At 53.4% G+C, this 11,419-nt stretch overlaps 1 protein-coding gene across 1 annotated transcript; it reads left to right on the plus strand.

Annotated features, from left to right (window-relative positions):
- Nucleotides 1-317: 317 nt before the first annotated feature.
- Nucleotides 318-11,285, plus strand: FANCG (FA complementation group G). The gene is made up of 14 exons (XM_014886029.2): nucleotides 318-473; nucleotides 571-652; nucleotides 2,160-2,291; nucleotides 3,094-3,287; nucleotides 3,903-4,056; nucleotides 6,199-6,329; nucleotides 6,691-6,837; nucleotides 7,606-7,766; nucleotides 7,990-8,056; nucleotides 8,531-8,868; nucleotides 9,027-9,082; nucleotides 9,654-9,791; nucleotides 10,610-10,742; nucleotides 10,996-11,285. The coding sequence occupies exons 1-14, from the start codon at nucleotides 333-335 to the stop codon at nucleotides 11,111-11,113; spliced, it is 1,992 nt and encodes a 663-aa protein (XP_014741515.2). The 5' UTR covers nucleotides 318-332; the 3' UTR covers nucleotides 11,114-11,285.
- The last annotated feature ends 134 nt before the right edge of the window (nucleotides 11,286-11,419 follow it).

Consider the following 11,419-nt stretch of genomic DNA (forward strand, 5'->3'; position numbering starts at 1 on the left):
GAGAGTGTTCGGGCACTGAACAGGCCCCTTAGGGTAGGGGTCACACCTACAAGCCTGCCGGAGCTGAAGAAACGTTTGGATAGCGCACATGGTGTGGTTCTTGTGGGGTTCTGCATGGAGCCAGGGGTTGGACTCGCTGACCTGATGGGTCCCTTCCAGCTCGGGGTATTCTGTAGCTGATTTTGTGACTGGCGGTTTCGTCTTGCGCCGAAGTTTGTCCCTCCGCGGCCTCCGCCTTCCCCGCGCGCCCCCCCTCGGCCCGGCGCTTCCCTGTTGCCTTGGTGACGGCCGTTCCCGCCAATCGGCGGCGAGGGCGGGAAAACGGGCTGGCGATGGCGGCGGCCATGAAGCGGCGGCGCCGGTCTGACCCAGAGCCGGAGCCGGAGCCGGAGCCAGAGCCAGAGCCGGAGCGAGAACGGGGCTGCCTGCGAGCCTGGGCTGCCCACAGCCGGGCGCTGGTCGGGCGCTGGACGGTGCGGCACATCCTCTTCCTTCCCCCCTTCCCCGAGCCGCGGGGCTGCCGCCTGTGCAGCTCCCCAGCCGGGCCGGCGGTAAGTGCGTCCCTTGCAGACGGCGCAGTGCGGCGGAGAGGCGCGGCAGGTGCGGCGCCAGCAGCGAGACGAGTTCCGGAAGCTGCTCCTGAGCATCCGCGGTGAGTGGCGGCCGCCGTGCCCCGCCTTCACCTCCCGCTGCTGTCCTGGGCCTGAAGCGTGTGGGCGTGTGAGCACTGGCTCCCTGGCGCCTCTGTTCACCGGGATGCAGCTCCGGTATCCTGGTGCTGGAAACAAACGCAAAGGGGGCGGGGTGAAACGGTTCCCAGTGCTGAACGGGGCCCACATAGGAATTACTCACAGAATCATGGGGGTTGAAAGGGACCTCTGACGATCAGATCACTCAGTCCAACCCCTTTGCCAAGGCAGGGCCACCTTGGCAGGTGACACAGGAACAAATCTAGGTGGTGTTTGGATGTCTCCAGAGAGGGAGACTCCAGGACCTCCCTGGGGAACTGCTGCAGTGCTCTGCCACCCTCAGCATAAAGCTCTTCCTCATGCTGAGGTGGAGCTTCTTGTGTTTAGTTTATGAATATTGCTCCCCCAGTAGCAGCTCCAGTATCCTAGTGCTGGAAACAAGCCAGGGTGAAATGATCCCTGGTTCCCCATGCTGACCTGGGCCAGCAAAAGGGTTACTGTCCAGCCCTAGATTTCACCTTAACTTGCTGGGCAGAGCTTTGGAGTTTCTGTAAACAAAAAAAGTGAGGCAGGCTTTTCCGTGGGAAGTCAGGGAAGAGGCTTCCTGACACAGATGTGGTGCAGAGAAAGCCCAATGTGAGGCAGCCTTATTTCCAGTTTTCTCAGCTCTTCAGTGCAAGATAGACACGAAGCTCCTGGATAAGGTCCAACAGAGAGAAAGGAAGATAATTAGGGGACTGGAACATCTTTCTTATAAGGAAAGCCTCAGCGAATCTGGCATGTTCACTCTGGAGCAGAGGTGACTGAGAGGGGACCTCATCAATGTCTGTCAATGTCTGCAGGGAAGTGTCAGAACATGGACCAGGCTCTGCTCCGTGGTGCTCAGCACTGGGACATGAGGCAGTGGGCAGAAACTGATGCACAGGAAGTTCCACCTGAACATGAAGAATAAGTTTACCCTTGTGGCTGCACATTGAAACAAATTTCCCAGAGAGGTTGTGGGGTCTCCCTCACTAGAGATACTCAGAAACCATCTGGATGCAATCCTGTGCCACATGCTCTAAGATGGCCCTGCTTGAGCAGGGGGTTGGACCAGATGAGCCACTCTGGTCCCTTCCAGCCTTACCCATTCTGTGATAAGGAGAGAGACACAGTGTGTGAAAGGGTGGATGTATACTGGAACAGAGTAGGCTATTGATGCTCTTCTGGGAGAGCTGAAAGGCCTAACTCCTGGAGGTCTGCAGCATTTGGATAGCTGGGGAATGGATGTCTAAAGCAGTGTTGGCACCTGGAGTGCTGACACATGCTGTCTGTCTGGGCACTGCAGTTCCCAGGGGCTAAATCACACCAAAATCACTAAAAACTTCTTGCCAACCACTTCTCTTGTCACCAAGCCATGTGTTGGTACCTGAGCAACAGCTGTTTATTCCTAGCCAGCTAAATTTCTTGTTGGGTTGGCTGTGCCCACAGGGCTGCCGGCTGCCCTCCCTGCCCTGCCTCTGGAACTCACTGTCCTCTATAACTCCCTGCTTTTCACTGTGGGTGCATCTGACTCTGCCATCAAAGAAGAAGCAGAAGGAATACGCCAGGGGCTCCTCAGGGGTAAGGATGTGGTTCTTTGTATGGGGAGCTCTCGGCGTGAGGAGAGTGTTCTCTGTGCTCTGGAGATACTTGGTGACTGGCTGGAGGTGCAGGAGCTGTGAGCAGACACTCCTGGCTCTGCCAGGGAAGGCCAGACGTGGGGGAAACTGTGAGCAGACAGACCTGGCTCCACCTGGGAACTGTGCCTGGTTGTGCTTGGAGACGCTGGAGATGGGGAGAACTGTGAGCAGACATCCAGGCTCTGCCTGTAAGGGCTGGAGGTGGAGTGGCATGTGTCCAGGGACAATGTGCAGCTGCCTGCCTGCTGCTGCCTGCAGGGATGGCCGGAGGTTTCAAGGGAAGCAAGAGTTTTTAATGTATAAGGTGCCAAGTCTCTAGAAAAGTTTTAGTGACAGTAGGATATTAGTGTTTTCTTTAATTATGGTGTGCTGGCTTCAAAGAAAACTCACTGAAACAGGCTGCAGTTCAGAGGTTGATCTGCAATGTTCGCACATGCTTACCTGAAGGCAAATGACTTCAACAGGGCTCAGCGGGGCTGGAGTCTAGCTCTGAGTTCTGCTGTTTGTTGTCTCTTGAGTGTGCTGCTGTCAGCTCTACTCTCTTAGAGCTTGTTTTCCATTCTGCTGAGGCCAGGCCAGCCCTGCAACCCCAATCCTTCCATCATTACGAGGAGCCTGTGCTTGCTTGAGGCTTTCTGTCCCTCTTGCTTCTAGGGTGTGTGTTACAAGGCACCAACCTGTTGTCTCACAGCTCTAGGTCTTTTCGCTTGTTTTTTTTTGTTTTTTTTTGTTTTTTTTTTCAGTTCTGGAGGCTTGTGGGGCCTGCGGACAGGATCTTGGCATGGAGGAGCTGTGGGAAAAGGTGCTGCAGGAGGTAACTGTGGAGGAGCTGCAGGCACCTCTGCACCGCCTCGGGGCCCTGCAAGCAGCCTGGTGGCTGGCAGCCAGCAAGCTGGGAAGTGTTGCTGGCCTCTTTCATCTCCTGAGCACTGCTGAGGTAACTGGGCACGGGCAGATGCCGGCAGAGCTGGCATAAATACTATGTTTGTCATAAAACTCACTCTGCAAAATGCTGTTGTGGCACTTGGACAGCTGAACCCATCAGTGCTGCCTCAGCATGACTAATCTTCCCCCTGGCATCCCGGTTTAGCCTAATGGCCCTGAGAGTGTTAATGGATCCCAGAATATTCTGCGTGTGTGGGCCCTGGACCTCTGTGTATCACACAGGAGACTTGGGCAGGCTGGCAGAGGGCTGCAGATGGACTTGCAGACTCTGTAGGGAACAGAAGTGGGAAGCAGAACCTTCCCTGCTGACCAAAAGACTGTTGATGGGTCCCATCTTTCTGTATGAACTCCAACAGCCATCTGTTGCATGCCAGGAGGCCCTGGAGGTGCACCCCACTCTGAAGTGGGGAGGTGCTGCCCCAGGCCAAGCAGGAATCACTGCATAAGGGAGCGGTAGCTGAAGTGAACAGATGGGAGGATATTGTTCCCCAGTCTGCAGGGAGCAGTCTTGAGTGGTTTGGTGGGACATGTTTCTCTGTGCCTTTGGACCAGTGTTTCCTGCTTCCCTTCAGCCTTCCCTGCTCTCTCTCCTTTGTGCCCTTCACAGGACCTGGAAAGAGTTCATTGCAGTGAGGGGCAGAACAAACTCCTCTCCATGATCAAGGCATGGCAGGTCCCTCCTGAGGATGCCTCCCTGCCCCTTGTACAAAGTGCCAAAGACTTGAAGGAAATCCTCTGCACTGCAGCAGCCTTCCTGCAAGGTTTGTGGGGGGTAGATACTCATGCCAGCACAGTCTCCTGCTGCTCTGTCCCAGGACCACTTTCCCTGCCCTTATCCTCATTTCTCTTCCCAAGCAAACTGGCCCTTGGGGTTTTTTGTGCTGTTCCTTTGGAATTGGGTCTGGGCTGAGCCTCTGAGTCTCAACCTTTACATTCCATATTCAGAAAGCTTCCATGCTTTTCCCCAGCTCATCCTTTCTCTGTACTATCAGGGCTCCTCTGCCTGTCTATGACTTTAGGGGAAGTCTGGGCTCTGCAGTGACCTTAAAGCAGAAGGCTGGCAGGGGATTTATGAAGATTTTCCTTTCTTCTGTCTGTCTTCTGGAACCTGCCTTGTTGCAAGCACGTTGTTCCCATTGGATTATTCCATAGGTGCTGCAAGAGTCACACAAAGCTGTTATGAGGCTTTGTAGCCTGGTGTCACAGCAGGCAATGGATCTCCTCTGGGTGTCCTAGGGTGATGTTATGGTGTTTGTATCTCCAATCGTGTGTTCTGATTATGTTTGGTATTATGTCCTGTGCTTCCAGGACTGACTCTGAAAGTGAAGCTTTGTTTTGTCTTATTATCAGCCGGCTCACCTCCCCCATGGTCTATGTTTAGGAGAGGTTTTAGCTCGGCTTGCTTGCCTGCTTGCCTGCCTGCTTGCTCGCTTCTGCCTCTTTTTCTTTCCTTCGCTTTGCCCTTGCTTTTTGCTTATTAGTTAGTTCAACTAGGCAGTCCAACTTTTTTTCCCGTCCCCTCCCTATATATTTGTCCTGGTTTTGGGCAAATTTGGGGGAAAACCTCCAGAAGGAGCCCCCAGACAGCAAACCCCACGACTCCTCCCCCCCCACCGGGTTCGGGAAGAATTTCCTCAGAGAAGAGTGGGAGAAAAAAACTGTTTATTTAACAAGCAAGACACTCCCCAGCACAGGGAAAAAAAACAACACCAGCTGACAAAAAAACTCTTTCACCATTCTGAAGGGATGACAAACTCAGTCTCTCTGGCGAGTGGTCGCTCAGTTATCAGTCTCCGGCGCTGGGGAATGACTGCTGCAGGTCACAGAATGCAGACTCCCGGTGTTTCTTGGGGTTTCCCAGGTCCCCGTGCAGAACAGGTTCAGATGGTATCCATGAGAGGGAGGGGACGGGGTGGAAAAGAAAACAGTCCAGGGAAAAAGTTTGACTGCCTAGCTGAACTAACTAATAAGCAAAAAGCAAGGGCAAAGCGAAGGAAAGAAAAAGAGGCAGAAGCGAGCAAGCAGGCAAGCAAGCAAGCAAGCAAGCCGAGCTAAAACCTCTCCTAAACATAGACCATGGGGGAGGTGAGCCGGCTGATAACAAGACAAAACAAAGCTTCACTTTCAGAGTCAGTCCTGGAAGCACAGGACATAATACCAAACATAATCAGAACACACGATTGGAGATACAAACACCATAACATCATCCTAGGACATTGGGGTTGTGTTCCATCCTGCCTGTTTTCTCTCCTTTACTGTTTTGACAACCCCAGCAGCTCTGGGGACAGCCAGCACTGCCTCGCTGTGCCTGGGCTCATACAGGGCCTTCCTACAAGTGGCAGGGCAGGAGCTCTGCCTCACAGAGCTGGAGCCAAAATACTCAAGGGTGGCACCAACACTGCCAGGGAGGTGGCAGATGTGAGTGTGGTGCTGTTATATGAGAGCAGCCTCAGAGCAATCTGAAAAGAAAACTGAAGCAAAGCAAATAACCAGTTGTGATAAATATTAATTAATTGATATCCCAAAGCATCCTGCTGGGAAATGACCCAGACGTGTTGGAAAAATTCTGAGGTTCTGTGTGTGCTTCCCTATCTGCACTGCAGTCATTGTGGATGAATGTGGAGGTGAATCTGCCCAGCATATACCCCTGTCCTTGTCCTGAGCCAAAGGAGGCATCTTGAACTTGGAAGCTGCTTTTATTTCTGCTGGGCATTTCCACTGAGTGGCTTGTTCTCTTGCAAAACCATTAAAGCAGAGATGGCAGCTTGGCACTATCCTGCTGTGTATCGCTGGGTTTGGAGGGGATCAGGCAAGTCCCTATGGCTCTGTGAAGAAAAGGGCACCACACTTGTTTGGGGTCAGGTGGGACAGGAAGTTGAGCCAAGATGTTGGGTCTGTCCTAGGGCTGCAGGAGCTGGAGGCTGGGAACTTCCCCACCGCCCTTTCCCTCCTCCAGGAAGCCACAGGAGGATTCTGCTCCAAGAAGATCCTGGCCCAGATCTACACCTGCCTTGGCTGCTGTGCTCAGCGAATGGTAATGACAGCAGAGAGGGGAAAGACAGCTGTGAGGTGGGGAGGTTCATGCTGATATTCATAATGCCTCTGTGTGATCCAAGGCCTCTGCAGAGAGGGAAGACCTTGAGCAGAAATTGCCTACGCGGCCCCAGCCTCCTTGGGCAGGCTGCAAAATCCATGCAAAGATTTTGGCTGATTGCAAAGTATTGCTGCAGGGAGAGAAGCTCAAAAACCAACCTGAGGAGGGCTGCCTTTGGCTAAACTTCTGCCCTGCTTCGTGGGGATCTCCTAGGGGAGCAGATTGAGAATCTGGATCCCACCAAACAGTAAAGACATCAGCAGGATGTCCTTTCAACATGCATGTCTTCCCATCCACCTAGGGCAAGCCCCAGACAGCCCTTCAGCACCTGAAACGGGCCCTCCAGGTGGATTTCCAGTGCCTTCCTGCCCTGTCCCACGTGGCAGCAGTGTACCATGAACTGGGAGAGACTGATACAGAGCTGCAGGCGCTCACCTTGCTCTACGAGGTTTGTCTGATTCCTGTAGTTCTGGGATGAGTTTTGCCCAGCAGAGCCTGCACAAAGCTTCAAGCAGGCTTCTTCCTTCTAGGGGGCTGTTTGACCCTGGAAGGGGTCCCCAAAATAGCATGGTGCTGTCTCCAGCAAGTGGGCAGGAAGGAGTCCAGTGAGATCTGAAATTCCTGTTCAGCACCATGTTTGGATGTGGCAAGACTTTGGGTTCTTAGCTCATGTTCGTGGTGGCTTGGGAGGTTATAGCCTCAGATCAGAAAGTATCAATCTCTTAGTAAAATATATAATAGTAAAGAGACCTTTAAGGGCAGATTTTGGCTGCAGTGAGACAGTGTGCATTAGCTGTGTCAACCTGCCTGGGGGAGTACATCACAGCAGTAGACCCTGAATTATCTCTTCAGCTGTTTGAAAACTGTCAGATACATACAGAAAGGGGAGGGAACACTCTCCTTAAAAATGGCCTAACTATGTCTGTGGCTGCAATGGGAGATGGTGTTCCAGGCAGCTCAAAGCACCTTGAACTAAAAACCTGAGGTGATATGCAAATCTCCTGGGTCCATGTGGAGATCAGAAGTCTGCCTCCTCCTGTGTGATCCTGATGGCTCTTGCTGGGAGTGGCTGTGAGAATACTGTAGGTGTGCTTGTGAAGTGCAGCACTTCTGCTTGTGCTTGTGCATCTCCAGATATCAGAAGTGAAAAAAGATTGCAGCAGCCTGAGACTTGACCAGTGTAGTGTTGATAATATTTTCTGTTCCTGTTTCACAGGCTCTTGGAAAAAACCCTCCAGCAGCTGCTTCCTCTAGTCCCTGTTTACTAATACGAACAGAGCTGCTTGTCCACACACCAGTACTCCCTTCTCTCCTTCGCCATCACCACCCCTCTGAAGTGAAGTACCTTCTGGCACAGCGGTGTCTCCAGGATGGGAGGTAACAATGCCTCTGGTCTGTTTGCAACATGCTGCTTGCCTGGGCTCTGCACTTTTCCTTGTGCTCCTGGAAATGGTCCAGGTCAGTGCTGCTGTCATTAGTCTTCTCAAAGCATGGAGATTGTGAACAGGGCGTGTGGTGCAGGGGGAGAGAGTGCAGGCTGGCAGTCCAGGTTTCACCTGGCTGATGGCACTTCTTCCACCACGTCCTGTTCCTGTTGCAGGGTGGCTGATGCAGTGGAACATTACCTGGATTTTCTGTCTCTCCTTCAGGAAGGGCTGCAGCAGCAGGTAGGTGTCCTGGTAAAGAGCTCCCTAGGTGACTTGGAGGATGAGGGTTGGAGGGATCCAAACTCAGTCCCCAGGGCTGTGCCCAGGCATCAGCCCTGGACTCCAGACTTCAGTGTCTAGTTTGAGATGTGAAGGAAATGAGGTGGGGGCTGGCACCCCCAACCTGTGGCCTTGCCTTTGGATTCACACCAGAGAGCACTCACCACTGCTCTTTGGAGAAACAGCTTTCCCTTCCCTTCCCTGTGGGGAGCAGCTGTAAGCCTGGTTTTGGATGTCCTTCACTTCCAGAGTAGGGACTTGATGCCTTGACTCTGCTGAGCTGTGAGTGCTTCCTATCTTCTGACTGCTCCACCAGGCTCCAGAGACTGTGAGCTTTGCTGGGGAGCAGCTCCACGTTCCCAGTATGCACAGAGTCATTCTGCTTGGCTGAGAACTCTGCAGTTCTGCAGCACTGATGTCACTTTTGCTCCCCAGGTGCCCCTGGATGGTAGCTCAGCTCTGCCCAGGATCCCAGAGGTGTTCCTGGAAGCAGCGTCTGCCTTGGAGCAGGCTGGGAGGCACCAGGATGCCATAACTGTGTGTGAGGAGGTCATCAGCCGGACAACTGACCTCATTCCACGGGTGTTACAAGTGGAGGAGAGGCTGGAGCAGCCGGAGTGCTCATTGCCAGGGGCAGAACTGGCGGGTAGACTCGTGTCCCAGAAGAAGGAGAGCCTGTGCTGCCTTGTCTGGAGAGCAGCTGGATACCTGCACCAGGGCTGGGCATGGGCCAAGCTAGGCGAGAGCAAGGAAGCTGTAACACAGTTCAGCAGGTGATAAAGCCTTCCCAGGAGAAGGGGCCTCCCCAGCAGGCAGCAATGGATGGTGGGGCCAGGGCAGGACACAGCGTGGCACTGGAGCTGCCCTGATAACTTGGCACTCCTGACAGCCCAGGAGTGGCTCCAAAGCTTCTCTGGCCTCCCACCCACAGGTGCCTCAGTGATATTCTGCGTGTTCAGCTTCATGGGTCTGGCATCAAACAGACAGGTAAGACACTGCACAGGTGGGACCTGTGTGGGGCCTCGACTGGGTCAGGATCTGTGTTTGGCAGCAGCAGGTACAGGGGCAAGGTGGTGGGCCCAGCATCACTCTAGCAAGAGGCAATTGTTCCAGGGTGCAAAGCTCTGGGCCATGCTGAAGCCTCAGAAGAGACTGGCTGGGTTTTTTTTTTGAGCAGAGTTTGGCTTTGGCTCTGCCTCGTCTTCACTGTCTAGGTAGCAGTTAAATGGGCTGTGAACTGGAAAGCTTCTCCAATCCAGTTTTTGGGGGAAAGATATATGCCAGCGGTGCTGGGGGACAGCCAAAGGCCAGGCTGCTGCTGAGATCACTGTTCACCACAGCCATGTAACATTCTGGGCTCTTGACATTGTTCACTCTCCCACTCTGCTGCCTCCCGACCTCTTCCAGCCTGGCAGAGAGACTGAGCTTTGCCATCTGTCTCTGGAGCTGGAAGATGTAAATGTAAATGCTTGGCCTGTCCTGACTGCTAACCTGGCTTAGCCTGCTCAGAACAAGGGAGAGAACCTCTGGAGGATGTGTGTGTGTCTTCCTATGACAGAGAATCTCCAGCCAGAAGTGGAGGTGCTCCAGAAGATCAGGTTGCTTGCTCTCATTGGGCGAGGTGTGCAGTTCCTGGAGCTGGGGAAACACAAACAAGCCCTGTTGGATTTCCAGCACAGTTTGCAGCTCTCACCAGGTAGGCTCGTTTTGGTGGAGAACACAAGAGATTTCCACAAATTTGTCCTGGGCTGTTTTGCTGTCTTCAGCAGGAGGATCTTAGGCTTTATACCAGATTTATTCAGGAGTCAAGAACAACAGTAAGGCCACTAGCAATATTAGATACTAGAGATATTTCTCTGGGACCTGGTCAGCTCACTGCCATGGAGAAACAGACCAAAACTATTGTCAGAAGTGTATCAGAACCTGACAACAACCTGTGCCCTCAAATACCTTGGAAATTTCCTGCCTCAACCCCAGCCTGGTACAGCCAACTTTCTCCCAGACAGGTCTGCTTTCCCAGAACAGAGGAGTGGAGCTGTGCTTCGCCTGAGGAAGCAGCATGTCCGTGCCTGGCAGTCCCTGCAAAGGGAGCATTCATATCTTGAGCTCAGCCAAGGCATGGCTAGTGCCGCTCATAGGGCTGCTCTCTCCTTTCAGTGCCCTGAAAAGGTGTGAGCTTCACCAGGGTCTGTCAGACCTGCTGGTCCCAGCCCTGCCCGTGGCCGCTTCCTTTGGGGGTGCGGACGTGCCTGCAAGGAAAACCCCAGTCTGTGTCCAAAGAGAGGTGTGGCAGGCTGTGCCACAGGGCTGATGCCATCTGCCTTGGCTGCCAGCCCTGGGGTAAATTAGAGCCTGTGACACAGCCAGGACAGCCTCCTCCCCATTACACCACCTCTCCTTACACTCATTGCCCTTGTCTGGCTTCTAAGCTTTTGTAATACCCTGCAACCCACAGCAGTGCTGAGGACCTGCTTGCTCCTCCTCTGCTAAGGGCCGATCCTTCCTGTCTTGCAGGGGACTCAGCTGCTGCCTCCTACCTGGTGCAGGCCTTGTGGAAGCTGAACCGAAAGCAGGAGGCGGCTGCTCAGTGGCAGAAGTTCACCCAGAGCTGCCCTAGGGAGGATGGGCAGCAGCAAGGGCAGGGAAGGTGTGTAGAGGGTTGGGTGAGATCTCAAATCCAGCAGTGCAAACTGTCTGTCTGTCAGGCTGTGAGGGCAGTTTAGGTGTCTGAGCAGCTTCCCCTGAGGACTGCTCTGTGGGGCCACAGAAGAGCTGACATGGAGCCAAATGGGGAGGGCAAAGGCTGCAGGTAGAACAGGGGGACCTGCAGAGCAAATGTCTTTGGGCATGGCAAAGGAATGCTGCAGTCCTCATTGCTGCCATGTTCCCTTCTCTTTCAGGCCACTCCCTCTGTACCTGCATTCATGCCTGGAGCACGCAATGTTCCCTCACAGTGAATCTCTTGCTAGAAACATACAGGATTACCTCGGGGCAGCAGCCCAGGACACCTCATGCTGACCTGGTCATGCCCCCCATACCCATCTGCTGAGGTCTCCCTGCACTTGGCTGGCAACAAGACCTTTAAGGACTCCTTCAAGATTTAGAATTACTCTGTGATGAAGCTGGATTCCTAAAGGACTGAAAGAGAATAGATCTCCTTATCTAATAAAGAAAACCTCAGCTGTGTTTAGCTTTGGTATATTCCATGCTCTTTTTCCAGAGTAAAATGTTGCAGTCATGGCCCTGACATTGCCTCCAGTTACTGGGAGCCTATGGGCTGTGTGTCCTGGATGTGTGAGAGATGAAGGGCAGAGATCCCTTCAT

The sequence above is a fragment of the Sturnus vulgaris genome, chromosome Z (assembly GCF_052056855.1).
Source record: "Sturnus vulgaris isolate bStuVul1 chromosome Z, bStuVul1.hap1, whole genome shotgun sequence".
NCBI classification, from domain to species: Eukaryota; Metazoa; Chordata; class Aves; order Passeriformes; family Sturnidae; genus Sturnus; species Sturnus vulgaris.